At 38.3% G+C, this 27,982-nt stretch overlaps 1 protein-coding gene across 1 annotated transcript in view; it reads left to right on the top strand.

The window, feature by feature from the left end:
* The first annotated feature begins 5,862 nt into the window (after window positions 1-5,862).
* Window positions 5,863-27,982, top strand: part of LOC107855750 (ATP-dependent DNA helicase Q-like 3) — a 29,566-nt gene continuing 7,446 nt past the window's right edge. Inside the window, 16 exon segments of the mRNA XM_047393981.1 lie at window positions 5,863-6,021; window positions 6,713-6,877; window positions 13,297-13,404; window positions 13,531-13,538; window positions 13,626-13,715; window positions 15,642-15,776; window positions 15,861-15,895; window positions 22,380-22,467; window positions 22,623-22,963; window positions 23,392-23,844; window positions 24,152-24,171; window positions 25,836-25,970; window positions 26,050-26,143; window positions 26,426-26,579; window positions 26,838-26,903; window positions 27,015-27,148. Coding sequence (XP_047249937.1) covers window positions 6,727-6,877; window positions 13,297-13,404; window positions 13,531-13,538; window positions 13,626-13,715; window positions 15,642-15,776; window positions 15,861-15,895; window positions 22,380-22,467; window positions 22,623-22,963; window positions 23,392-23,844; window positions 24,152-24,171; window positions 25,836-25,970; window positions 26,050-26,143; window positions 26,426-26,579; window positions 26,838-26,903; window positions 27,015-27,148 — 2,012 coding nt within the window. The 5' untranslated portion in view covers window positions 5,863-6,021; window positions 6,713-6,726.

Here is a 27,982-nt window from a genome sequence, read left to right on the forward strand (position 1 = left end):
TCAAAACATGCCGAAAAAGCTTAAGGTCCCAGGGAAGTTTAATCTCCCCATTCAGATTGGCAACAACAAAGTGGTGCAGTCACTTAGTGATTTAAGGGCAAGTATCAACTTGATGCCCCTATCTTTGTTTAATACATTGGGCTTGGGAAAACCTAGACCGAACTCTGTACAATTGCAATTGGCGAATGGGACCATAGCTCCCCCACAAGGAATTATTGAGGATGTCCTCATAAAGGTTGGTAAATTTATTATTCCTGCTGACTTTATTGTTTTAGATTTTTAGGAAGACGAACAGGTACCAATATTCTTGGGGCATTCATTCTTAGCAACGGGATGAGCTTTGATTAATGTAAGAGAGGGTATGATCAAAATGAGGTTGGAGGATGAAAAGGCATTATTTAAAGTTTATAAGTTGCTTAACACACTGTCCCACTATAAAGACTTGTGCATGATTTCTGTAATTGAAGGGGATAAGTGTGGGGTGATTAATCCATCAAGGGCCTCTTCTGACACCCTCATTGAGCAACCCAAGGCTCTAATACCACAACCTGACATGATGGAAATTGATGGGCCTAAAAAGGCTAAAGTTTAAAAAGCAGGTACCCTTGAGCGTTCACACCCAAGAGGGGTAAAAAGAATAAGAAGATGGAGATCAAGTGTGAGAAAGAGACGGAACGAGAATAATTAAGTCGTTAATTATCGCGACACTAAATTAGGCGCTGCGTGGGAGGCAACCCAACTTAAGTAGGTATGTTATATTTTTAGTTTTTATTTTTTACTTCACGTAGTTTTTGTTTTGTTGAGTCGTAGGTTGATAGGAAGTCTGAGTACCAAAAATTTGAGTTAAAGAGCATGACAAAGACCAAGTGTAGGGTCCACAGACCTTCTTTATGTGTAAGGATGCTACTAGCTAGGCCTAGAGGCCTCAAAGAGTATTTCTATCTCTTACTTTTAAGTCATTTGGGGACAAAGTAGATTTTTAAGTATGGGGTATGGGAAATTCCCAATTTTTGGCTCAATTTAAAATTTCTTTGTGTAAGATATTTGAGTTGGAGTTATTTTTTATTGCATGGTGCAAGTGGTTCAATTGTATAAGCATGTTAATTGATACGAATTACTACTTTTGAGACTCTTAAGCTCGTGTTTGTGACTCTAGTACTTGTGGCTTAAATTTGAATTCATCATTTTGTTTGGTTGAGAGCCTATGATAATCCTATTAAATTAAGCATGTGCCATATGCGTGTAAGGTATTTGTATATTTCTTGCTACATGTAATGTCTAGAACTTGACCGGTGTGTGTGCAAAGTGAAATAAAGAACGTCGGTTTAGGAGATGATATAAGCATTTCTTTGATAGCCTTGTTTTGTACCTTCTTTTTTACCTACCCTTTATACGTATTCCTAGTCAACCTCATTGAGCCTTTAGCTTTTCTTTGACGACCTCATATGTAGCCAAACGCTTATTTGATAGACCTTAATTTGATCCAAAAGCTCCTAGGTGCTTTAATAAAAAATTAATTGAGTAAAGAGTTTGAAAAATAAAAGGAGAAAGGTGAAATTGATGCCCTAAGGTAATAATTATTGGTGTTGATAATCGATGTGTGGTGGTTGGGAGTGATAGACATTGAGCTAGAAATATAACCGTAGTTGTGAAAAAGAAAAAAAATTGATTCATGTAGTAATAAACAATACTTTCACCATGTGTTTGTGAAAATGCTTCAAAGAGATGGGGCAAAACAAAAGATATGGGTGGATGGAAAAAGTGGAATTTGGTTGTTAGAGATTGGTTTTAAATGTATGATGTAGTGTATTAAAGCTCTTAGAGAGGTTAGTCACTATTCTCAAATAGTTCCTACCCATCCCATACCCTACATTACAACCTAGAAAAGACCTAATTGATTCTAAGTTCATCATTATGATATTAGTGGAGCACTACACTAATGTCAAGCCTATGGTTCATTGTGTGTAACTTATGAATTCTTTATGAGAGTGAGTGTAATTTGATTCTTGTACCCATCATGTTATAAATTGCTTAATTGTGAATGATTATGGGTAACTCTCTTATTGTGAGGGGAAAATGCTTGATGAATATAGATGTTTTGTAGGATGTTCTTGATTGAGCAATATGCATGAGTTTTCCAATTGGTGAGTCAACTCTTGAGGCTAAGATATTTTGAAGTAGTGTTCATGAGCTTTCAATTGTGTTTGTAACATGCTTAGAGTAGAAACTTGCATTCCGTGTAATCATTGTAGTAATAGATTGAGTGTCTTGCATTTAGTAAAAGTATGGAGTCTATTCAGCTTATTATGATTATAGTTAAGGGTTGCTCGAGGATGAACAAGGCTTGAAGTGTGGGATGGTGATGTTAGGTGTATTTATGCATTCTAGCGTTACTATTCTAGCCTATTTATCCTTGTTTAGAGGATGATTCTTGTGCTATATGTGTTGATAATGATATAAATGTGCATCTAATTGTTCAATTATGTTCTTACAATGTTTTATGGTGTTTTCACACAAGTTTTTATTCAAATTGATCATTTGGAAGTCAACTGAGAAAACTAGTATGACTAGCTTGAGCTAGGTATTTGTCTAGTCTATCGTGATGGGTTCTAACATGTTTAATGAGTTCCTAAGGTTTTTATTGTGTATTTATACGTGAAACAACTTGGGTATAATTTTCAAGGGTCAATTGGATTAAGACAAGAGTCAAAACAACAAGCTTAAGATCAAAGTGAATAAAGCCTATGCTTTGCTTGTGTTTTTAGTTCACCGTTGAGGATGTTGTCTTGTTTTAAGATCTAAATTATTGTGTTTAATTCTATATAGTGCTGGTTAATGGATTATGATGATATATGAATGATATACAAGCTTCAAATCAAGTGGAAACAACTTAAAAGGGCTTGAAATGGATCAATAGAAGCACCATACATAATTTGGACGCCTGAAATGTCCAGGGTGAGTGAGGGTGCGTGGAAAGGCCTCTTGGCATGTGCGACCCACCACTAGATTCATAAGGGGCCAAAATGGTAACCCACTATGTCTCGGTCCTAATAGCATTGAAGGAGGCACCACGTCGCAGTGAAAAATAAATCTGCAATTGTCAAATTCCAAAATCTTGACGTGATTTCACTGCTTCGCGGTCTAATAGCGATGAGCCCACCACTGCAACGCGATGGCCATCAAAAGTAGAGTTTTTGTGCCCAGATAAAGGATAATTATGTGGAAACCTAATCCCATTTGGTTTATGACTTGTCTACTATAAATATAACGTCTTAAAACATATTTTGGATATCTTGGAACTCCTAGATCAATTGGAACAACATTGGAGGCTACCACAACTTCTTTTTGGGTTTTTATTTATTTTATTTAGCTTTATTTATGATTTTAATCATTCATACAATTATTTGGATATTGATTATGGCTATGAGTGGCTAAAAACTCCCTTTTCGGGGTTAAAGCCAAGAACTTGAGTACGATTGTTTTGAATTGATTTCGTTTGATTTGCTTATCATTATTGGTTGTTTGTTTATTCTTGATTTAAATATTTGATAGATTGATCACCTAGAAAATACATCTATTGTCACCCTTGTGATCTTGGGAGAGGAAATTGGGGGATAGAACACGGGAATGAACAAAGTATGATTTGTATTCTTGTATGAAATAAGGAGTTCAGATTAGTGTCTAGGACAAGGATGTACTCATATGTCTTACTTGATTCACATGCAGGATGATAGCTTTAAAGAACTTCATAAGATTATTACATCCTCGCTCAATGATGTAGTTGTAATGTCCAAATTAGGTAAACGGTTAAAGGTTGGGAGACCATGATCATGCAATTAACCCTACGAATCAACAACCAAGATAAGCAAATTAACGAATGAAGTTAAATAACATAGAATGATTGTTCGAAGTGCTTTAACACTAGAATTTACTCCGTTGATTGTTTCAAAACCTTTATTTTCCGCAATGTTTACTTTAATTTCAATTACAATACTCAAAACTCTATTTTGGTTACGCTTGTACCAATTGAATCTAAACTGTGAACTGAAATTAAATAGTTGTTAGATCAAGTCCCTGTGGGATCGATAACTCAGCTTTCTTGAAGGCCACTTTACTACTTGGTAGATCACGTACACTTTCATGTGCGCTTGGGCGCTGTCATTTACGTATTGGAAAATTAATAATAATTAATAAAATAAATTAGTAAAATAGACATTTATAACATGTCTGCTTTAGCTGTTTCAACCATAATTTACTAGAGTACCTCTAATTATAAATCATTTTTGTATTAAAAAGTTATATTTAAAAAAAAAGTAAAGTAGACATAAAATGATTAATTAACTCTTTATGTTTTAAATTAACTTGACATCTTAGATGAGACTCACTTAAATTATTTTTACAAGTATTTTTATAGTAATTTTGCTATATCACTTCTAATTGGTTATTATAAGTCATTTAGACATGTCTGCTTCACTACTTTAATCGTGATATTTGTTTAACTCTCGAAATTATATCGGTGTCACTTAAAATAGAATAAAATAAAAAATATTATAAATTAAAATAATTAAAAATTTCAATTATTTAAAATTATTTACTAATAACAATTTATTTCACTACTTTTATAATAATTTTAAAAATTGAAGCTTAGCATGAGCACGAGCCTATCACCACTAGTATATAATAAGTGGCAAAGAAGCAACTGAAGCAGCCTGCTCATGGTCAACATTCCTGCTTCAGCTGCTTCAACTGTGATTTTACTATATTATTCTTAATTATATCAATTATTATAAGTCATTTACATCCTATATAATAAGTGGCAAAGAAGCAGTTGAAGCAGGCTGCTCATGACCGACATGCCTGCTTCAGCTGCTTTAATTGTGATTTTACTATATTACCCTTAATTATATCAATTATTAGAAGTCATTTACATCCTATATAATAAGTGGCAAAGAAGCAGCTGAAGCAGGCTGCTCATGGCCGACATGCCTGCTTCAGCTGCTTCAATTGTGATTTTACTATATTACTCTTAATTAATTATTAGAAGTCATTTACGTATTAAAAAAATAAAAATATTTAATAAAAAATTTAAAATAAACATTTATAACATGACTGTTTCAATTGTTTTAATCGTGATTTTACTATATCACTTATAATTAATTATTATAAGTCATTTAAGTATTAAAAAATTAATAATATTTAATTAAAAAAGATAAAATAAACATAAAATAATAAATTATTTTTTGATGTTTTTATAAGTCATTTAAGTGTTTAAAAATTAATCATATTTAATAAAAAAAGATAAAATAGATATAAAATGATAAATTATTTTTGATGTTTTAAATTAATTTGACGTCTTATATGTGACCACTTAAAAATATAAATTATCTTTTGATGTTTTAAATTAACTTGATGTCTTATATGTGACCACTTAAAAATATAAATTATTTTTTGATGTTTTAAATTAACTTGACGTCTTATATGAGACCACCTAAAAAATTATCACAAGTATTTGTTATAATAATTTTACTATGTCACTTCTAATTAGTAGAATAGAAGAAAAAATATTATAAATCACAGTAATTAAAAAATAAATTATTTAAAAAATATAATTGATTATCAATGTCACAAAAGTTTAAACAACTTAAAATATTGTTATACAAATTTCATCAATCTAAATATAATAATATATGACAACTTAGAATTTATCAATTAAATACATAAAAATTTTAATTAAATAATAGAATTATACATAATATAAAATTTTTAAGAATTAATATTGAGCCGTGCTAGCGTAACACTAGTCTTTTTATGTAAATATAAAAACATAATCATATTTGTTGTCAACTAATTATTCTACGCAAATAACGGTTCTCAGTGGACCAATTTGGCCTCGGAGGAGAAAACCAGTTGCGCTGAAACATATAGCTTCAAATTCCTGAATTTCTTCAATTTCATATTTACACTCAGCGCTTTCCCGGCAAAACCTCCGTTCCGCTTCTTTCGCTGGAATTATCTTTCAAGGTATCGTTTGCACTTCAATAATGCTGTTCATATCATGAATTTTTTTGAACTTTTTGTCCGATTTGTTAGTTCTTTCCTTCAAAATTTATGTAGAATTTTAATGTAATGCTGTTGTCTAGTTCTATGTTTAGGTGAGCGCACCTTGTTGTTGATATTACGTTTCCTTACATATATGTTCCGTCATGCTTTCCTATTAGTTGTCATGTTTTTCTTCACTGCCGTTATCCATTTCCTTCCATCACTACTTTGATTTGCTTTACTTGAGCCGAGGGTCTTTTGGAACAGACCCTCTTCTCTACCTCCACGAGGTAGAGATAGGGTACCGCCCCCAGATGCCACTTTGTGGGATTCCACTGGGTGTGCTGTTGTTGTTGTTTTCTAGTTGGTCTACTAGGACTTGCCTGAATTTTCTATTTCATTGACAGATTGTGCGTTTGCTTGCATGGATGTGTCTTTTTCTGGTTGTTTCGTTGAGCTGTCTTTTGTTTCCAATATGAAGAGAAATTCAAATTATTTCAAAGTTAGAATTTTGGGCATGTTAAGTATATATATTTTCTTAAAAATTGAAAAATTGTGTCTGGGACTTGGCCAGTTTGAGGGACTTCCGCGAAATCCTCTGATCAGTAAATTTTATTGGCAAGAGTAGTAAGATGCAAGACAAATTGAAATAAATGATTGGGTATTGTTTCAGCTTTGGTGGTGGAAATGAAGAAATCACCATTACCAATTCAAAGTAATTGTGGACGTCCGAAGCATGTGCTTGGGAAGGTAGATTTAGTCAAACTTTTGAGATGGCACTTTGGACATTCTGATTTCAGGGGGAAGCAATTGGAAGCTATTGAAGCTGTTTTATCTGGTAAGGTTCTTTCAATGTTAATGAGTTAACTGCATTGTGCATTATGAAAGAGTAGGTGCCATAAAACTATGCTATTTGTGGTACGATTTATTAGTTATTAAAGTTCTACCTTGGTTCTATTCTTTGTCTTGTTAGTTTTGTCTTATTAACCTTTTGTTTTCTGCTGGATAAGTAAAGAATGTGGAATGTAATGTGAATCCTATTTTAGATTTTGTTGGGTGAATACAAATCAAATACAATCAAACAGAATCCAAGCAGCTGAATACTTATTCAAAAAGTGTTTATTCGACCTAATTGTGCCATGTAATCTTTTAAAAAGCATTTTGAGCTAGTTATTTAGCCTTATGCCTTTTTTCCTTTGAATCAAAAGTCAAGCAAAATCAAATAGAGCACCAAGTCCAATTAATTTATTTGTAGCAAAAAAGTAGTTAGTTTATCCGAATCAAGGTAACATTTGTATTGACGCAGTACTTAGGTAGTACTGAAAACCATATTTACAAGGAAATAGTTACAAAATCTACCAAAAGAGAGTCAGACCTAAATGGTGCTTAAGCCATCTAGGATTGCTTCAGTGTCACTAGAATACAATTTTGTGCACCAAAAACAGAATAGCAAAATACAGTTAAGCTTAATATTTTGGACTGAATTTTTTCATCTTCAAAGCATCTATCATTTCGTTCCTTCCAGATGGTCCACCATATACATGATGGAATAATCCTCCATCTCTCTCTATTCCCTGCACCACTTCCTGCCTCCTCCCAGCAAAAAAGAGTGTCAGCAATCTTGCTTGGCATTGTCCATATGCCTCTGAGATAGATGAAACTCTTCTATAGTTGGTCCGTTATGCTGCAGTGCAAGAACGGATGGTTAACTGTCTCTAACTCTTTTTGACAGAGGAAACATCTAGAGCAAAGAGCAATATTCTTTTTGATTAGATTTTCATGTGTTAAAACTGCGTCTTTAGCTAGAAGCCAGGTGAAACAAGATACTTTAAAAGGTACCTTCATTTTCCAAATATGTTTCCAAGGCAGTAATTGAGGTGTGGCTCAATCTGAGTCAAGATCTTGTAGCCAGAGCTAACTTTGTATATTCCACTTGTGTTTTCACTCCACCATAGGCAGTCAACTCCATTTTGTGTTCCCTGAAAATTTTTCAACTGGTTAAATAGTTCCAGAAGTCTAGGTATCTCCCAGTCATTTAAACTTCTTTTGAACCTCAAGTCCCAACCTTGTTTTGTCCACATCTCACCTATTGTTCTTTGTCGGTCTAGAGCCAGAACAAACAAATCTGGGAATAGGTCTAGGTGGCACCTTGTTCCAATCTATTTGTCTTCCCAAAACCTGGTCTTGTTTCCATTAAACACTCTAATGTGAGAATGATCTTTGAGAAATGGTCAAAAACATCTTATGGACCTCCAGAGACCGATTCCATATGGAGTGGTGACCTCCTTGGAAACCCAACTGTCTTCGTACCCATATTTGCTCTTAATGACTCTACTCCATAAAGTTTGAGGTTCATGTGAATATCTCCAAAGCCATTTAGGCTTCAAAGCTTTGCTTTGATGCTTCAAATTTCTGATGCCAAGTCTTCCTTGTCTCTTGCTTCTAGTGATATCTTTCCATTTGACTTGGTGAAAAACTCTTTTTTTCTTTGTTCCCTTGCCAGAGGAAAGTTCTCCTGCCCAAAAGGGAAAGCATGTAGGTAGGCAAAGCATCCAGCACAACATTAATTAAAGTGACCTACCCTCGGGATAAGTATTGTAATTTCCGCCTTGACAATTTCTTCTCACACTTTTTCAAAATAGAATTTTAAATTCCTTTGGCCTTTGATTTGGATCCCAAAGACATGCCTAAGTAAACAGTAGGTAAATTGCTCACTTCACCTCCTAGAATTATAGCCAAAAGCTCTATATCAAGCACCTGATTTATGGGATAGATGTGGCTCTTCCTCCAATTGATGTGAAGACCTGAAATAGCCTCAAACAGAATTAGGATCACTCTCAAAAACTTTAATTGCTCCTCTTCTGCTTCACAAAATATTAGAGTATCATCAACATACTGCAGGTGAGTGATTTCCATTCTTTGATTATTGTTCCTAGTCACTTCAAACCTTGGACCCATCCATTAGTACTAGCCACCTTTATCATGCTATTAAGCCCTTCCATGGCTATAATGAATAGGAATGGAGGCATGGGATCCCCCTATGTGATTCCTCTCTGAAAGTTGAAGAAACCTTCAGGGCTTCCATTGACTAAAATTGAGAACTTTACTATGGATATACAAAACTTTATCCAGTTAACCCATTTGTTACCAAAGCCCATCTGTCTAAGGATTTCTAGGATAAAATCCTAGTTGACATGGTCATATGCTTTCTCAATGTCAAGTTTACATAAAATGCCAGGTTTTTTTTGGAAGATTCTTGAGTTTACTTCCTCATTAGCTATTAACACAACATCCATAATTTGTTTGCCTTTTATAAAGGCCATTTGTTAAGAGTCTACCAAGTTCTCCACCACTTTTTTCAACCTTTCTGGTAGGACTTTAGAGATTAGTTTGTAGAAACTCCCTACCAAACGAATTGGTCTAAAATCTTTCAACTCCTTTGCCCCTTCTTCTTTGGAATCAACGCTATGCAAGTAGCATTGAAGCTTTTTTCAAACATTTCTTGTGAGTGGAAGTTGTGCAAAACTTCCATGATGTCATGCTTCAAAATCTCCCAACACTTGATGTAGAACCCCATCGTGTAACCATCTAGACCTGAAGCTTTATCTTCTGCACACATCTTGAGGCAATTATATACTTCCTGCTCTTCAAAGTCACCCTACAAAAATTCTTTTTCAGCTTCTGTAATGGTAGGAAAGTTTCTGATATTCATGGTTGGTCTCCATTCATCCTACTCTGTGTATAGATTACTGTAAAATTTAACTGTCTCTTCTTTTATTTTGGTTGGTTCCAATATATTTTCCCCTTGCACCTCTAGTTTATCAATGTGATTGCATTTGCCACTTGATAAAAAAACTTAGTGTTTTATCCCCTTCATTGAGCCATAGTACTCTAGATTTCTGTCTCCATGCACTCTTCTCATTCTTGAGGACTTCTTCAAGATCTAAAAATAAGCCAGCTTTTTCAGCCACTTCCTCCTCTGTCAGCATTCTAGTTTCCAAGATAGAGTCCACTGCTGCCATTTGATTGAGCAACCTTGACTTTTGTAGATTCAGATTCCCTGTATCACTCCTACTCCATTCCTTGAGCTTCCCTTTGAGGGCTTTAAGCTTGGAGGCTAAGATGTAATCAAGGCTTCTAGAGAATTCAAAAGAGTCCCACCAATTTCTAACTTTATCGACAAAACCTTCTTTCGACAACCACCAGTTCTGGAGTTTGAAATATGATTTAGGAGCCTCCCAAGTGCCACAATGAAGAGCAATAGGCACATGATAAAAAACCAACCTCTGCAGAGACACTTGCTTTATGTTGCTGAAGTTTCTATCCCATTCAGAAGAAAAAAAAATTTGTCTATTCTTGAAGCAACTTCTTGACAATCTCCTTTGAACCATGTGAAAGAGTCATCTTCTACAAGTTCTACTTCCTTAATGAAGTCCAAAAATTCAACCATTGCAGATGTCCTCCTGTTGCAGTTCCTTTTTTTAGAATGGAACCTGCAGACATTGAAGTCTACCCAAATTGCCCAATGTCCTTTTGCCAAACCTTTCACGGCTCCCAATTTATCCCAAACTAATCTTCTTTCTACCTTACCATTCAGTGCATAGATACTAGAAATATGACAAGAGAAATCCTGCAGAATTGCGTCAAATCTACAAGTTAGGGAGTAAGAACCTATTTGTAACACTTCTCCCTTCCAAACTCTGGAATCCCACAACATGATAATTCCACCTCTAGCACCACTAGCTTCTAGACAAGCGAACCTTGTCCATCTTCCTCCCCCAATATGTTTTATGTGATGCTGACAGTCTCCCGCTAATTTAGTCTCTTGTAGATTTATACAATATCTGCCTTCCAGCCTAAAAATTGATTTTTGACCACTCTTTTCTTCCCCTGATCGTTTAATCCCCTCACATTCCATGTAATTAGTTTTATCTTCATTGATCATTCTGAATATTTCCCTCCCCCCCGACTTTGCCTCCACCACTTTTAAATTTCACATCAAATGTAATTAGATTTTTCAGCTCAAGAGAACCTTTGCTTTTAGTTTTCTCGATATCTATAGCATGTTCAATTCTCCTCGCTTGCTTGCTTCCATCAATTCGCATGAATAATTCAAGGGTCTCCTTCTCATGGCCTTTGTAATCAATTCCAAACATCTTGCTGAGTTTTACCAAGTTTTTTTAAACCCACACAGTAGTTTCCAACTCCTTTTCCATTAGTGCATAATTTTGTTCTGTTTGTAGTGGTGTCACATCTTCCACTTCCCAGAATTTTCCATTAATTGTTGAGTTGTGAGTGACTTGTTGTTGTTCTTGATTTGGAACCTCCCCTTGTGCATTTCCTTCCCCCTCAACATAATTCTCGCCTCTTTCTTTTTCCCTTAGTATGATTTGCCTGCCGCCATCTGGTGTCAACAACTGCAGTATTTCAGAAGAATTAATGGATTGGTCTGATGTCGGCGTTTTTGTCATTGATGCTCTAAGAGTAGCAGATCCCTTTTATTGCAATTAGGCTTCTTCACTATATTGTTATAAATTTTTGGGCTGGATCAGGCCCAGTCTTCTTGTTGTTGTCATAATGGCCCAAAGGATGAGGCATATCTACCAAAGCAAAACCCTTTTCTTCGCATGACCCCACATGGGTTTTAAAATTTGAAATTGTTGGCCCCACGTGTCCCTGTATTCTCCAGTCTACAGCTGTCAAACATCCCACAGAGTCTATAACATCGTAGAGAGTGTAACATCGTAGAGCTCTATGGACTGCTGGACAAAGCTATTGTTTGTACCTCTGGGGGTTCTCCGTCACCGGTCTCCGGAAGGTCCACCAGAATTCTTTCAAAAGTGGGTTTTCTCTCCACCCATGCTGGAATAAGGAATTTTAGACCCTCTTTCATGAGCGTAACTTCGCCTAGGATATTCCGACCATCCCCCATTACTTCGATCCGCGCCCACTTTAGATGATTCTTCAATTCAGTTTCTTCCTCAGTTGATTTCCGGCCACCATAAAGATCTCCGATTTGTCGGAATATTTCTTGCGACCACAAGTGAAGAGGAAGCCCGATCGCTCTAATCCAAGTCGTTTTGCACTTTTGTACAACCAGAGTACACCCAACAGTGGGGTTCTACCATTCCAACCTAACCTTGATTTCTTCCAGGTCCACACACCTTGGAGAGTTTGTTCAGCCATATTCCTGTTAGGGAATTCAAAAAGGAATGAGCTTCCTGCCTTCTCATAGATATTTATCCCGAATACTTTCTTCCAAGTTGCAGAGGCCCATTTTCTAACCTCAGAAAGAGTAGGCAACTCAGGGGTAAAATCGCTGAAACTTCCAATGATGCATCTTACGAGTAAACCTTTGCTATAATCAGATGAAGCAGAGGTGGATCCCTCTTTTGTCTTTTATTCTCAAGGATATTTGGTTGCCATTTACTATCTTCAACTACCTTAGCATAGGGATATTTAGTATCAGCCGTTCAGTGGGGAATTTTGAAGGGTTTTGGCTGGTTGTAATTAATGGAGTTACCTATCTTGAATGCAATGTCTCTCCAACCAGCATTAAAGGCTTCTGGCAAAATAATTACTGTTCTTTCTGCATCTTTAAGGGACAAAATGCTCATAAATCTTCCGTGAGCATTAAACTTTCTCGTACCAAAATATTCTGCCAATTGATCCTTCATTCTCCATCTCCCCACAACATTCTTATTGTCGTTTGAGGCTTCTTTCAAGACGAAACAAATTCACTCCGTCGCCTTTTTGCTGAGAGTTATTCTTCTCATCAAGTTTCTGCTTCATTCCATCCAGTCAAGTCAAACCACACCTGCTCATCAGCTGACCATCTGGTAATGTCGAAAGACTTGAAACCAGCATTGAAAAAAAAATCCTGTTATTCCCCATGTCTGTATAGAAACTGTTGTAGAGATATGAAAGAAAAGCTATCACAGAAGGAGATAGCTGGGAGAGAGGAGGTTGGTAGTTCTCAGGTGACCTGCCGGAAAGAGGGTTCTCTCTCTCCTTGGAAGTAGGAGAGAGAGAGTTTTTGGAGAATGTGCCTGAGAGCTCCCCCCCCCCCCCCCCACACACACACACAAGGAATATGTGCATCTAAAAGACCTTTCATAGTGTGCCCAATCTCGAAATTGGTACTATAGTTATGATCGGCAACTAGAAAAACAAATGCAATAGCTAAATATTGGTCAGCCATAAACTTTGCTTTCTGTTAATTCTCCTGTGTTAATAATATATCTAGCCATTATGTAGGAAGGGACTACTTTTGCCTCATGCCAACTGGTGGAGGGAAGTCCATGTGCTATCAGGTTCCTGCTTTAACAAAACCAGGAATTGTGCTTGTTGTTAGTCCTTTGATAGGTGATTTCTGTTATCTTTGTTTGATTTACCTTATAAAGAAAGCACAAGCTACTCTATTTTTGCGTTTGCTTGGAAATTCTAGGACACAACATTGACTCCTTTCATCGGTTTGCCATTTGCTTTCAGCTCTCATGGTAAGTACAGTATAAGAATCTTGCTTTTAGTCTTCTATTTAGTAGCTGTCATAGTTTTATCTTCTAAATTTTCCTTTTCTTGCTTAGGAAAATCAAGTTTCAACATTGAAAGGAAAAGGAATTCCTGCTGAGTTTCTTTCATCAACCCAGACAGTTCAAGTGAAAAATAAGGTGAATATGGATAAGTTAATTTATCTATAAAGAAGTTTCAAGTCTATATCTTCTGAAGCATGGTGAAGTTATTGTGGGAGCGGGATTAGTGGCTGATAGTTGATTTCGAAAATACTCTTTTGAGATAGACCATGTTTTTATCTACAATCTCAAGCTAGTTTGATATAGCCAAAACAAGGTTGTTTGTAGTCTGTGTGGACCCTTACATATTGATGATAATGGAGAAAAGAGAGGCGTAGCCGATACTTTTATTTCTGATATTTTATTTAGATCAACCAAATATACAGGTGAGGTTATTTTTAGTACTGCAGATTTCTTGAATCGTTTGATCCCAAGTTGCTTGGACTCTGTGCGGATGCATATCTAGAGGTCGAATCCTTCATGATTTGAATTTTAAAATTCGGGGATACAGATCCAGGTGTGGATACGGATGTAGGGTTTCGGCTAAACATAATTCAAATATCTAAAAATAGAGTTATAAAACCTAAATTATGAGATAGTATGTGGAAAATTGGAGGAAATCAAGAGGACTTTCCTGGAAAGAGGTAAAAGAAAGGGAGTGATGTAGAAATTTCTGCGTACAATGTATTCCATTTTCTTCAATTTCACCTTCGCTTTTGTTTTTATTTCAAAAACATTGAATCTGTCCAAAAATTTTCCATCGATTTTGGTCAAAGTACCCAAAATTGGTTCACCAAATCAAGTATGGATCCCACACCCATGCCATGTCGATAGGGGTGCAACACCGAAAGTGAAAAATCCGAGCAACTTAGCTTTTATCAGCATGGTTGACAGGGATCAGTTTCTTCCTATCCCATTTGCCTAGATATTTGATCATTTGATAACTCTCTGAAGTTTTATCTTTTACTCCCTCCATCTGAACTTTAAACACTCCCTCCCTCACATGGCTGTTAGCAAAATAAGTTGTTTTGGCACATGAAAACTTGATAAAGAGAGGAATCCCTCTATGTTCAAGATGCTATTTATGTGGGAATGAAGCTGAGAGACGGTGAGCCACTTATTTCTACAATGTAGAGTCACAAAACAACTATGGAAGATTTTTATCAATCTCAGAGCATCTCCTCATCAGTGCCTAGTATGACTGTTGATACTCTTTTTAGCTGGGAGGAAGCTGGAGTTGGGGCAAGAGACAAAGATAGATGAGGATCATCTTTGCATGTATATGGTGGACCATCTGAACGGAAAGAAATGTCAAATGTTTTGAGGATAGAAGTAACACAATAGAAAAGATTAAACTTAACTGTATTCTTTTATTTTCTTTTTGGTGAACAAGATTTTCTCTGCAGATACAGAAACAATTATATCTCGTAGTTTCTTATTCTCTATTTTCACTTTTCTGTTACCACCTGTTTCTTGTGCTTCGGTTATTGCAATATTTCCTTATTCTATTTGCTATGTACTGCTTTCCGTATCACATTTATTCATTGTAGTCACTGCTTTTATTTCTGTATTCCGTTTTTTTTCTTTCAATTTTCAAATTGCTTTGAAGTGTTTTACTCGAGCCCAGGGTCTATCGAAACGACCTCTCTATTTCTAGGAGGTAGGGTCATATGCTGTACCCTCACCAGACCCCACCGGTAGGATTACACTGGGTCTGTTGTTGTTGTATATAGAAACAGTTGTAGATGATTTTTATTCATGTTAGGTTTGTTTTTTTTTGGGCAGCTTCTCTTTAGCTTTGTGTTTGTAAATATGGTTTCCGGGTACTACCTAAGTACTGGTTTATAGTACAAATCTGTTACCTGTTAAAAAAAGAAAAGATTCATTATATAGGTGCCTTAAATTGGTTCAGTCATGAACGATTTGAAGTGTGAGCCAGATGCTTGGAAATGTATTTCAAACCGTGGAGAGAAACGTGAGGGTCCAACATGTATATGATTGCATTTTTCCTTTGAATCTTTAGATATATACGAGGACCTCGAATCTGGGAAGCCAACTGTAAGGTTACTGTACGTGACACCAGAACTAATTGCAACATCTGGGTTTATGTTAAAACTGACAAAGATTCTTGCCAGAGGATTGTTAAATCTCATTGCCGTTGATGAGGTTTTACTTGATCTCCATTTACTTCTGTTAGATGTTTCTCTTAACTATTTATCTGTTACTATCATTTTACTTTGAAAAATCCAGGCACATTGCATCTCTGCATGGGGCCATGACTTCAGGTGACTTTTCAATATATCGTGTTTGTTGATGGTTGTGGTTAATTTACTGCACTTCTGTCTTTTTTGGTTATACATGGTTTATTTTATGGACATGTTTTGGGCTTTATCAATGTTTCTCTGAGCTTGTACACTAGACTAATTTTCTATATAATGATAATAATGTTCCAATTTAAGATATAGAGTTTATGAGCACTTTTCTGGAATGTCCAGTGGCAATGTACAACAACATAGCCAGTGTAATCCCGCACGTGGGGTGTGAGGAGGGTAGAATGTACACAGACCTTACCCCTACCTTGTAGAGATAGAGAAGCTGTTTTTGGTAGATCCTCGGCTCGAGTAAAGCATTTCAAAGCAATTTGAAAATTGAAAAGAAAAAAAAAGGAATATGGAAATGAAAGCAGTGACAACAACTAATAAATGTTATGTGGGAAGCAGCAGTACATAACATACAGAAAAAGGAAATATTGCAATAACTGAAGCACAAGAAACATTGGTGGTAGCAGAAAATGGAGAAAAAGAATGTACGAGAATAGTGCTAATACTAAAGGTTAGAAAGCAGGTACAGAAACGTGAGAGACCAACACAAGAAACAAACTAAACAAGTAAAATCTTTTGTAGATCTACAACCAATTTTCGACCAAGATGCTCAAGAACACACTTTTTGGTAAGAGCTTCCCAAGATTGGGTTTGTAAGAACAAAACCAAACCTTGAGCTTTGATACTAAATGATACAAGACTAGGTGTGTATCAAGAGATTCCAACCAACACAAGAATAACAAGATGAACAACAAAGTGCTAGTGAATCGAAAATGGCCACACACGGCTTCACTAGGCTTGCAACACTTGTTTGAACTAGAAAAGTGAGTTTAACAACAAGAACAACAAAAACAATAATTCTAGTGAATCGAAAGAGCCTCACACGGCTTCACTAGACTTTTAGATTCAACAACATCATGTTAACAAGATTTACAAAAAAAGAGATAGAAACTTGACACACAATATTCATTGATCTAAGAACTCTAACAAGAGAAAGGACCCTAAGACTAATGAATATCAATACCAAGTTCTTACTTGGACCAAGAGAAACTCAAAGCACCCTAAGAACCTAGTTTCTAGCCAAGATACAACTCTAGTATCACTCTACTAGTGAGAATCGATTTTGAGCCTCTCCAAATGAGAAAGACAAGTCAAAATATTACAAGTCTTGTTGTTTTCTATGATATGAATGAACTAACTAAAAGACTAGCCCTAACAAATGGCTTATATAGTCAATTACAAAGGAGGGACAAAAGACCAAAATACCCTTGGCATTAATTGGGTGGGTTTGGGGTGTTTTGTTGGGCCTCTTGACACTTTAATAAGTATAGGCCCTTGGATAGGCTTACAAGGGCCTCACACACGGCCAAGGATGTGAACAAGACTTGGAGTCGTTGCAACTCACACGTTTGGCTTCGTGTGAAAGGTCTCGAACTAGGAATTCACGTATCAAGAACACCCTATCTCCAACCTCAAGCTCTAACTTCCTACGCCTCATATCCGCATAGGAATTTTTGCGACTTTGGGCAGCTTTAAGCCTATCCCGAATCACCTTCACCTTCTCCATGACTTGGTGAACCAAACCCAGGCCAAACATCTTCGCCTCATCAACCTCGAACCACCCAATAGGAGACCTGCACCTCCTACCATACAAGGCTTCAAACGGAGCCATCCTTATGCTAGAGTGGTAGCTATTATTGTAAGCAAACTCTATAAGAGGCAAATGCTTAACCCAACTACCACTATAGTCAATCATGCAAGCACAAAGCATATCTTCCAATGTTTGAATAGTCCTTTCCGCTTGCCCATTCGACTGTGAGTGGAAAGCAGTACTTAGACTCACTTTGGTCCCCTAACCTTTCTGAAATGACTGCCAAAAGTGCGAGGAAAACTGCGTACCACGATCCGAGATGATAGAAATAGGTACCTCATGCAACTTCACGATCTCTTGGAGATACAACCTCGCATAATCCTCTATCGAAAAATTAGTCCTCACTGGCAAAAAGTGAGCAGACTTAGTCATCCTATCCATGATGACCCAAATCGAATCGAACTGATTCCGAGACCGAGGAAGACTGGTAACGAAATCCATGTTGATGACTTCCCACTTCCACACAGGCAACTCGATCTTTTGATATAACCCTCCGGGCTTTATGTGTTCAACTTTCACTTGTTGGCATACCATGCACTTAGCCACAAAACTAGCCACATCCCGATTCATATTGTTCCACCAATACATCTCCTTAAGGTCATGATACATCTTCGTCGAGCCAGGACAAATAGCATAGCGCGACTCAGGTGCCTCAGCCAAGATCCTCTCTCGTAATCCATCCACATCTGGAACACAGAATCTCCCTTGGTACCATCACCACCAACCTCAAAAGCATTACTTTCTGCCCACCTATATCACCCTTGATCCTCATCAAGATAGGATCTAACACTTGCTTCTCCTTCACCTCAGCACCCAGGGACGACCTCGCCACCTCCTGAACGAACACACCACCATCCTCAGAGTCCAAGAGGCGAACTCCAAGGTTAGCCAAACGGTGAACATCTTTCACCAATTCTCGCTTCCCCTTATCCACATGAGTTAGACTCCCCATGGATAACCTGCTAAGAGCATCAACAACCACGTTAGCTTTACCTGGATGGTAGTGAAGACTCATATCATAATTCTTAAGCAGCTCAAGCGATCTCCTTTGCCTGAGGTTTATCTCTTTCTGAGTAAACACATATTGCAGACTCTTATGATCGGAAAAGATATCCACATGAACTCCATACAAATAGTGACGCCAGATTTTTAATGCGAACACCATAGCCAAAAGCTCCAAGTCATGAGTAGGATAATTCTTCTTATTCACCTTCAACTCTCTGGAGGCATAAGCTATCACCTTGCTATGCTGCATCAAGACCGCAACCAAGCCCTATTTGGGATGCATCACAATTGACTACAAAACCATTCGTGCCTTCAGGCAAGGTCAAGACAGGTGTTGAAGTCAGCTTATCCTTCAGCTTCTCAAAACTACCCTCACAAGCATCAAACCACAAGAACTTTACCTTTTTCTAAGTCAACTTAGTAAACGGGGCAGCTATAGTCGAAAAACTTTCCACAAACCTCCTATAGTAACTAGCTAAACCCAAGAAGCTACGAATATCGGTTGGAGTCATGGGTCTAAGCCACTTCTTAACCATTGCAACTTTCTGCGGATCCATCATGATCCCTTCACTAGATATGGCATGACCCAGAAAAGTGACAACGTCAGAATTCACATTTCAAAAATTTGGCATACAACTACTGATCTTTCAGGGTCTGCAACACAAAGCGGAGGTGATCGGCATGATCCACCTCACTCTTCGAGTACACTAGAATATCGTCTATGAACATAATGACGAACAAGTCCAGAAACTGACAAAAGACTCTATTCATCAAGTCTATAAATGCCGCCGAGGCATTAATTAACCCAACAGACATAACAGAAACTCAAAATGCCCATACCGAGTACCGAAAGCAGTCTTAGGAATATCCACCTCCCTAATCTTTAGCGGATGATACCCAGACCGAAGATCAATCTTGGAGAAAAACTTAGCACCCTGAAGCTGATCAAACAAATCATCTATCCTTGGAAAAGGGTACTTATTCCTTATCATTACCTTATTCAACTACCTGTAATCAATACACATCTGAAGGGAACCATCCTTCTTACGAACGAATAAAATCGGTGCACCCCACGGAGAAATACTAGGACGGATGAAACCCTTGTCTAATAGATCCTTTAGTTGCTCCTTAAGCTTTTTTAACTCAGCCGGAGCCATTCTATACGGGGGAATAGAAATAGGATGAACATCCGAAATGAGATCTATCCCAAAATCAATCTCTCTATTGGGAGAAACACCAGGAAACACCAGGAAGGTCATCAGGGAATACCTCCGGAAATTCATTCACCACCGGGACAGAATGTAAAGAAGCACCATCCGAGTTAGAATCTTTAACCCGGACCAGATGATAGAGACACCCCATGGAGATTAATCTCCGAGCTCTAAGATATGATATGAACCTCTCCTTAGGAGCTAGGAAACCACCCTCGCACTTAATAACCGGCTCATTTGGGAATTTAAAGATAACCTTACGGGTCCGACAGTCTAGAGAGGCATAGCACGAGTGCAACTAATTCATCCCCAATATGACATCGAAATCAATCATGTCTAATTCAAACAGATCCACCGAAGTCTCCCGACCACCCACAGATACCACGTAACCCCAATAGACTCTCCTAACAACCACAGAGTCACCCATCGGGGTAGAAACAGAAAAAGGGTCCGAAATATAATTGGGACCAAAACCAAAATGCACAGCCACAAATGGGGTTACATATGAAAGAGTGGACGCCGGATCAAGTAAGCAGTACATGGGAAAAGAGTTTCGACATACCAGTAACAACATCAGGCGATGCCTCGGACTCTTGACGGGTAGTGAGAGCATAGAGTCGGTTCCGTCCAGTGCTGGAGCCAGATGGTGCACCCTTTGGTGCCGGGGCTGATGAAGAGGCAACGGGAACCTTGTTTGACCCAGAGGCAACTTTACCAACAGGATAACTTTTAAGCATATACCCTGACTGACCACAGTTAAAGCACTTGTCCTTTCCTTCATCACAGTAACCCCGATGCAATCGACCACAAAATCTGCAGGGGGATATGATGGAGTTGACTGAGCCCCACTAGCCTGAAATAGGGCACCCTATGCCCTATAATTATCGCCACCATAAAAATGCCTGCTACCCGACGGCTTTGGGTAGGGAGCACTGGCCGTCGAGTAAGACCCAGAATTGCCTCATTTCTTTTTGGACCACTTTCCACCATCCCTGCCACTCTACTGTTGGCCACCACCCTGCTCAGGAAATCTAAACTTTTTGCTCAGCCTTTCCCCTATCTCTGCCTGCTTCATCTTCTCTTCCTCAACGTGCTGCATATACACAACCAACCTGGAGATGTCCATGTCCTTGTTCAACAGGGCAGCCTTACTCTCCAAAATCAAGTCTTGGGAAAACCTGGAAGTGAACTTCCTTATTCTAGCCCTTATGCTAGAAACTACCTCCGGAGCATACCGAGACAACTGGTGAAACTTCTAGGCATACTCCTTGACTGACATCTTGCCTTGCTTCAAGTTAACAAACTTTTCCGCCTTCGCTTCCCTCAGCTCTTGAGGAAAGAAGCGGTCCAGGAAAGCATTAGAGAAATCATCCCATAGGACTGACTCAGTATCGTCACCCCTAGACCGTTCCCATTCCTCATACCATTGGTAGGCTACATTTTTCAGCTGGTAAGCAACAAATTCCACACCCTTCACGTTAGTAGCATGCATAACGCGGAAGATCTTTTCCATCTCATCAATAAAACCTTGAAGATCCTCCTCAACCTTAACTCCAGTGAACACAGGCGGGCTCAACCTCATAAACTAGCCAACCCTTGTGGCCTCAGAAGATGGCGTAACAGAAGCACCCCGCTCGGCCTGAGAAGCTACCAACATAGACTGACAAAACTCATCATTCGTCACATCAGTCTGAGGAGCTCGAGAAGGATTGGAGGGGACCGGAGGAACTTTAGGAGGACAATTAGGAACTGGACCCCTAGACCGAGTCTAGACCCCATAAGTAGGACATGTTCCATTAGCATTGTCCTTGGGTGGGACAGAAGATTTTCCGTGAAATTCAGATCATTTGAGAGGCATGATCTGAAAAGCGAACAAATGGGTATTAGAGAAGATTTCGGGACCTTATACTTTACAGCTTGAAAACAGAACACAAGAAAGAAACATTCCTAAATGCCTCATAGCCTCTCCCTTATGAGTATGGCTCGCTAATCACCCTTAAAAGAGACTCTACTCGACACGGCTTTGTGGACTCCTAATTGACCATGAACCTAGGGCTTTAATACCAATCTGTCACGATCCGAACCAGGGCTTAGTCGTGTCGGGCATCTCAAGTCCAACCAGGATCGGAGACCACCCCCAATACCTAATCGTTACTTGCCCTGCACTCCCATGTCGGATGAATTTCGAACATATAACAAGATAGAACAATAATAATCTAAAGACAATAAAGTAAGCTTAAAACCAAAGTCGAAAATCACAACCAAACGACATCCAAATATCCAACTAATACCAACCAATACCGACACTGCCCATGCCCATAGTAGTCCGACAAAGCCTCTAACCAGAATCAAAGAATGTGAGGCAGAGAGAGGAAGCTAATGACTTCTATAAGCAACTTTGGATAGAAGGGCTTCCTTTCAAAATTGTATTTTTTATGTAGAGAACGTGGATGGGACAAATTTCTGTAGATGACACAGTTAGAAGATGGGGAATTCAAGGTCCCTCAAGGTGTCGGTGTTGTCAAAACCCAACACAAGAGACCATAGCACATGTGCTATTGAGATCCTTTTCTGCTAACAGGACATGGTCCTATTTTTCTTCTTTTGCTGGAATAAACATACAAGGAAGGAGCCTAAGAGAGACAATCTATGCATGGTGGAATGCTCAGGTCAAACAAAGAGAGAAAGCCTACTTCAGAGCAATAACAACAATCATTATGTGGGAATTATGGAGGAGGAGGAATACCAAGAAGCATGAGGATAAGGAGTTAGCACGCATAGACTAATATTCAATGTCACAAGACAATTAAGGATGCTACTGAAGGTAAGGAAACCAGCTATGGAATTTGCTACGGATTGGCCAACTATATTACATCAGCTAAGTCAGCTAAAGCCTAGAGTAATAGCTAAGGTGGTGTTATGGGAACTACCACTGCATGGCTGGCGTAAATATAACACAAATGGTGCATCAAGAGGGAATCCAGGAAGTAGCTCATGGGCCTTTTGCTTAAGGGATGTAAAGGGGGATCTGATTTATGCTGAAGGAGCAACAATTGAAGATACAGATAACATGGTAGCAGAAGCTGAAGCCATAATGCAAGCAACATATCATTGCAGTCACTCAGGACAAGAAAAGATCATTATTCAGATAGATTCACTAGCAATGTAGAAATTTTTAAATCAGGAATGGGAAATACCATGGAGAATTGCAAATACAGTAAATAGGATTAAGAAGTTGTTGCAACACAAGTACAGATAGTTCACATATTCAGAGAAAGCAACAAACTTGCGGATTACTTAGCTAACTTAGCATTTGAGCATGAACAGTTCATATTTACAGCATTCAACCAGCTACCAAGTGAAGGTAGAAAGATACTAAATAGTGACAAGCTGCAATGTCCCTATCTGAGACTAAGCTTAACAAAATGCTAAGAGGATTGGAAAGGCTACAACGGTTTCTTTCACCATATTTACAAGCAGAGAAGAATGTCTTTAAGCCTATTTACACCAGCCAACAAAAAGGGATTTTCAGTAGGTTAGGGGTCACCAAGTCAGATTAGATTTAACCGACTGAGCTCCTTGGTCTTCTTCAGCTATCAAAGGGTCCGAGTATCCCATTATCTCCATCCTAGCTATAGCTGTATATGGAGAAGAAAAAGAGGGTCAACAACAACATATAGGGCAAAGAGCAAGCTTATAAATGCAGAACACTTACAAGAAGAAGGAATCAAGGGTCAGAAGACGAGACCCAGCGTGTTAGCACCAAAAAACCATGGGAACGTACTGAAGATTTCACCTGGAATAGTAGCAAAGGAGGAATTAAGTTGGGAGCTTAATCAGCTGGTGAACATCACACTAAATGTAAAAGAAAAGATCTCACTCATGCAAGCTGGAATCATCAACTTCGAGCAACAATGGTATGGTATTTATCACCCACAGATGCAGAAGAACGAATTAAAGGTTGGTGAACAGGAACATGGTGAAGGAGGCGTAGGGAAGGAAAGCTCAGCTCAACTGAGGGATTTGGAAACCCTCCTCTTTTTTAAGTATGTAGGACCGGTTCATTGTTTTTAGTTGGATTATTTTTAATTTGGGCCAGTTTATGTATGGTCTTGTAATGTTTTTTGCTCTACATGTATTAAACTGATTTTTTATTAATAAAAACCCAAACTAAGCCAAAAAAAAAAAAAAACCATCCGGTCGGGACATGCTCCCAACCATAGCCAAAACCAAAACCAAAGAAATAACAGTAATGAAAAGAAGTCAATAGCATGAAATGGGGTCTTCCGGAGTATGGAAGCTCACCACTTCAATCTGACTAAAAGCTGTCGCCGAATCTATGTCACTGAGCAGGAGAAATGGTAGTATGGGCGGTTCCTGCATCGCGTGGGGATACAACGCCCAAAGACAGTTAACGAACTGAACGCTAGCATGTAACTGAGGCTATATGGGTTCTGCGCCCCCTACTAAAAAGGCCCCAGTGCGTGTTAGCCGCACAATCGGAGAAAAGAACCCGAGATACTAGTACATCCCAAAAATATAAAATATGACATCATGCACACGGTCACCAAGACCACTCTCACATCGGCAAACGTTAGTTCCCAGTGTCGGTCCCCCCGGGACCTCCACCTTATATGGCTTTACTACTCAACCCCCTTTAAACCCATATTAAATCATTTACACATTCCTAACCATTCACTAAAAAGTCTTTTAATTAGGGATTAACCATTGGTATCGTCATACCAAAATTAGAGCTTGCAAGTCTATTACCTTATGCCATATAAACCATTAAACCAAATTAGACTCCATCGTTTCCAATTAATCAAAACCATTTATAATCAATTCATGACCACCAAGGCCCTTCCGAAAACCATATGAAAACAACCAAAACCAATTCATGTTTCTTTAACCATTTATGCAATGCAAAGTTTCCAAGAATAATCAAACTATGTGACAAAATCATTCTCATTGACAATTTCACAAACAGGTTGAGGGCAATGCCATTACCAAAGCCAAAATCATCAAATTTGGGGCTATGACCCCTCAATTAAATCACCATTCCCATGCATCCACACGTGGAAAACCATAATTAAAACATGAAAAACCATAATTAAATCATGAGAAACATTAATCAACCATGAACTCCAAAACCCCCAACCTTTATTTCAAAACCATAACAATACCATGAAAATCGTACATTAAAACATATGCCTTTAGTAAAATAACGAGGGAAGAGTCACATGCCTGAATTAGAAATATTCACGGAGAGGAATTGATCCTTAAGCCCTTAGATGACCACTTTGGAGAAAACCCTAGCCAATTTTGCTTGAGAGGATTTTGAGAAAGTAAAGAGGATCTTTAATCTTGTAAAGTCTGGAATGAATGACCAAAAAGTGTTATAGGGACGTGAGGTCTTAAGGGTTTTAAGTGGGAAATGTCCAAAGTGCCCCCAGCTTAAAACCGTAAAAAGGTCGCAGGTGGTTACGAGTCGACCCCCTTGAATTGTGACCACAACATACGACGCGTACCCTTGATCCGTCACCAAGACAGTGAGTTGGACACCCATACACTGTCCACCATACGACTCCATGACCCCACTCGTGACCTGACCATACGACTCGTATGGTCCAATCGTATCCAGACAGAATCCAAGGGATTGGACACTGGACAACATATGACCCAACCCTACCACTCCTCACGGCTCTTAGTGAGCCACTCGTACTCTGAGCCAAGTCAAGTCAATAAGTTACTGATTTTATTAAGGATCGTCCTAACGACCCATCACCACCCCTAACGATTCGTACCATCAAGTCATTATCAAGACCGAAAACCCAACCACCATCTACTGGTCACATAACGACTAGGGTCACCTGACCGGTACCAACACCATATGACTCGTATGGTTAAGTCATCTGCAGGACAGTGAGCTCAAAGCTCAGGATATTCCCAAGGGCCAAAATCCAGGGTGTTTCAATTAGTACCCTATCAGTCATCATTATCCTATCACCTTTAGACCTACTTCTACTATCAGTTTAAGAACTGTATCCATATGCTGACGTGTGTAAATTACTAAAATCTTGTGGAAATGTGTGCGCTATTATTTACTGCCTGGAACGTACGATGTGTGATGATCTTGCGATCCATCTAGCCAACAGCGGCATTTCTTGTGCTGGTAATGAGTGATTCAGTTAAATTCTATGCAATTTTGTCTATGATACATCTTCCTGACATGTACATTAACTTACTACTAGCATATCATACTGGGCTGAACAACAAAACGCGGAGCTCTGTCTTGGATGACTGGATTTCTTCAAAAACACAAGTAGTTGCAACTGTAGCTTTTGGGTAAGGGTTCTCTTGCAAAAATAGATAATCCCTACTAGCCTCTAAGTGATGGATTCAAGTAACATATTTCACTATACTCTCCATTAATGTCTGATATGGGGTGTGATGCCTCTATTTTAATGCGTCTGGATGACAATGGAGTATCTGAGGCTCAAACAGCTGCTGAGATCTTGCTTCCGTTGCAGGATGCTATGCATTATCTTGATTCAATTTTCCAGGATAACTTGTAATTCCAAATCTTGAAAAGGATTATACAGAGCTCATATTTTTTTAATTATTATTATAGGGTATAGATAGAAAGGATGTCAGAGTGGTCTGTCACTTCAATATTCCCAAATCAATGGAAGGATTCTATCAAGAGTCTGGTAGAGCTGGACGTGATCAGTTGCCTTCCAGAAGTGTCCTGTATTATGGAGTGGACTACCGCAGGAAAATGGTTGAATCACCTGGCACCAGTTGATTTTTCGTTTGAATCTTTCTTTCTCAATCTTGCTACTAAATTTGAATAAGTCACATCATGTAAGCATATTACAGGAGTTTATTTTAAGCAATACTAAAAGGAATACTTCAAACAGCCCCCCCCCCCCCCCCCCCCCCCCCCCCCCCTTTATTTTTTTTAAAATAATCTAATTATTCCGGTTAGCTTTTCATACATTATAACTAACACGATTCTTCTTGCCCGACATATGTTCAGATGGTTGAGTATTGTGAAGGCTCTGGTTGTCGTAGGAAAATCGTACTTGAGAGCTTTGGAGAGATGGTATATTCAGTCGTGATTGTTGATACTTGATAGCCCGTCTTAAATTGTAACTTCTAGATGTTGTTTTTACCGGCTTATGTCATCTCATGTTTGTATTGTCTTAAAAAGTAGGTACCTGGTTCATTATGTGAAAAATCATGTGATGCGTGCAAGCATCCTAATCTAGTTACAAGTTACTTGGAGCAACTTAAAACTGCAGCTGCTTTTCAGCATGGATCTGGATCTTCAAGAATATATATGACCAGGTATCTTGCTTTGCATCATCTTACTGCTAAAACATGGATTACCACTTTAGTTGGGATATGCTGCATTTCCTATCATCTTCACTAAATGCTCATTGTTTCATAATGTGTCAAAGACTATAATAAAAGGAGATACGTTTTGCAGTTTGCTTTCTATTTTCTCTTTTTCGTCTACAGAAAGGTAGCATAATATGCTTCCTGGTGTCGTATTTTATTACCTGTCGAGATTTTAAAATAAAGAACTATGAACGCGGTTTATTAGTTAGTACATGAATGAAAAAGTCGTGTCAATTAGAGACAAGTACTTACACGGATCATCCCTTTCTTTTGATACCGAATGCCATGTCTTTTGTGAATGTTAAGATGTTGAGAAAGGTGTGAAATATGATCAAATTGGACACTTCATATGGCAGTGGCAGAGACAATGCAAGTTGGAGGATGAGCAAATTGGATGTCGGGAAAAAAAAAGTTATAGAAGGCTGTGCCTATTTTTGTGTATATTTTGGTTATTATGGAGAGAAAGGATAGTAGATAATTTGGAAGAGTGGATAATTCAATATTAAGATCCAAAACATTTTACTTGTATTTTTAGTGTAAAGGAATTTTCCATAAAGGGGCAGTTCGGTGCCTAAAGCTCCTGGAGAAGGGCCGACCATAAGGATCTATTGTACTCAGCCTTACCTATATTTTTGCCAGAGGCTATTTTCAAGGCTTGAACACGTGACCTCCCAGTCACGTGGCAACAACTTTACCAGTTACTCCAAGGCTCCCTTTTTAGTAAAGGGGTTTTCCATGTTGTAAGATAATTGGCTACACTTTGGGTGGTTCAATACATAC

The sequence above is a fragment of the Capsicum annuum genome, chromosome 7 (assembly GCF_002878395.1).
Source record: "Capsicum annuum cultivar UCD-10X-F1 chromosome 7, UCD10Xv1.1, whole genome shotgun sequence".
In the NCBI taxonomy this organism is placed as follows: Eukaryota; Viridiplantae; Streptophyta; class Magnoliopsida; order Solanales; family Solanaceae; genus Capsicum; species Capsicum annuum.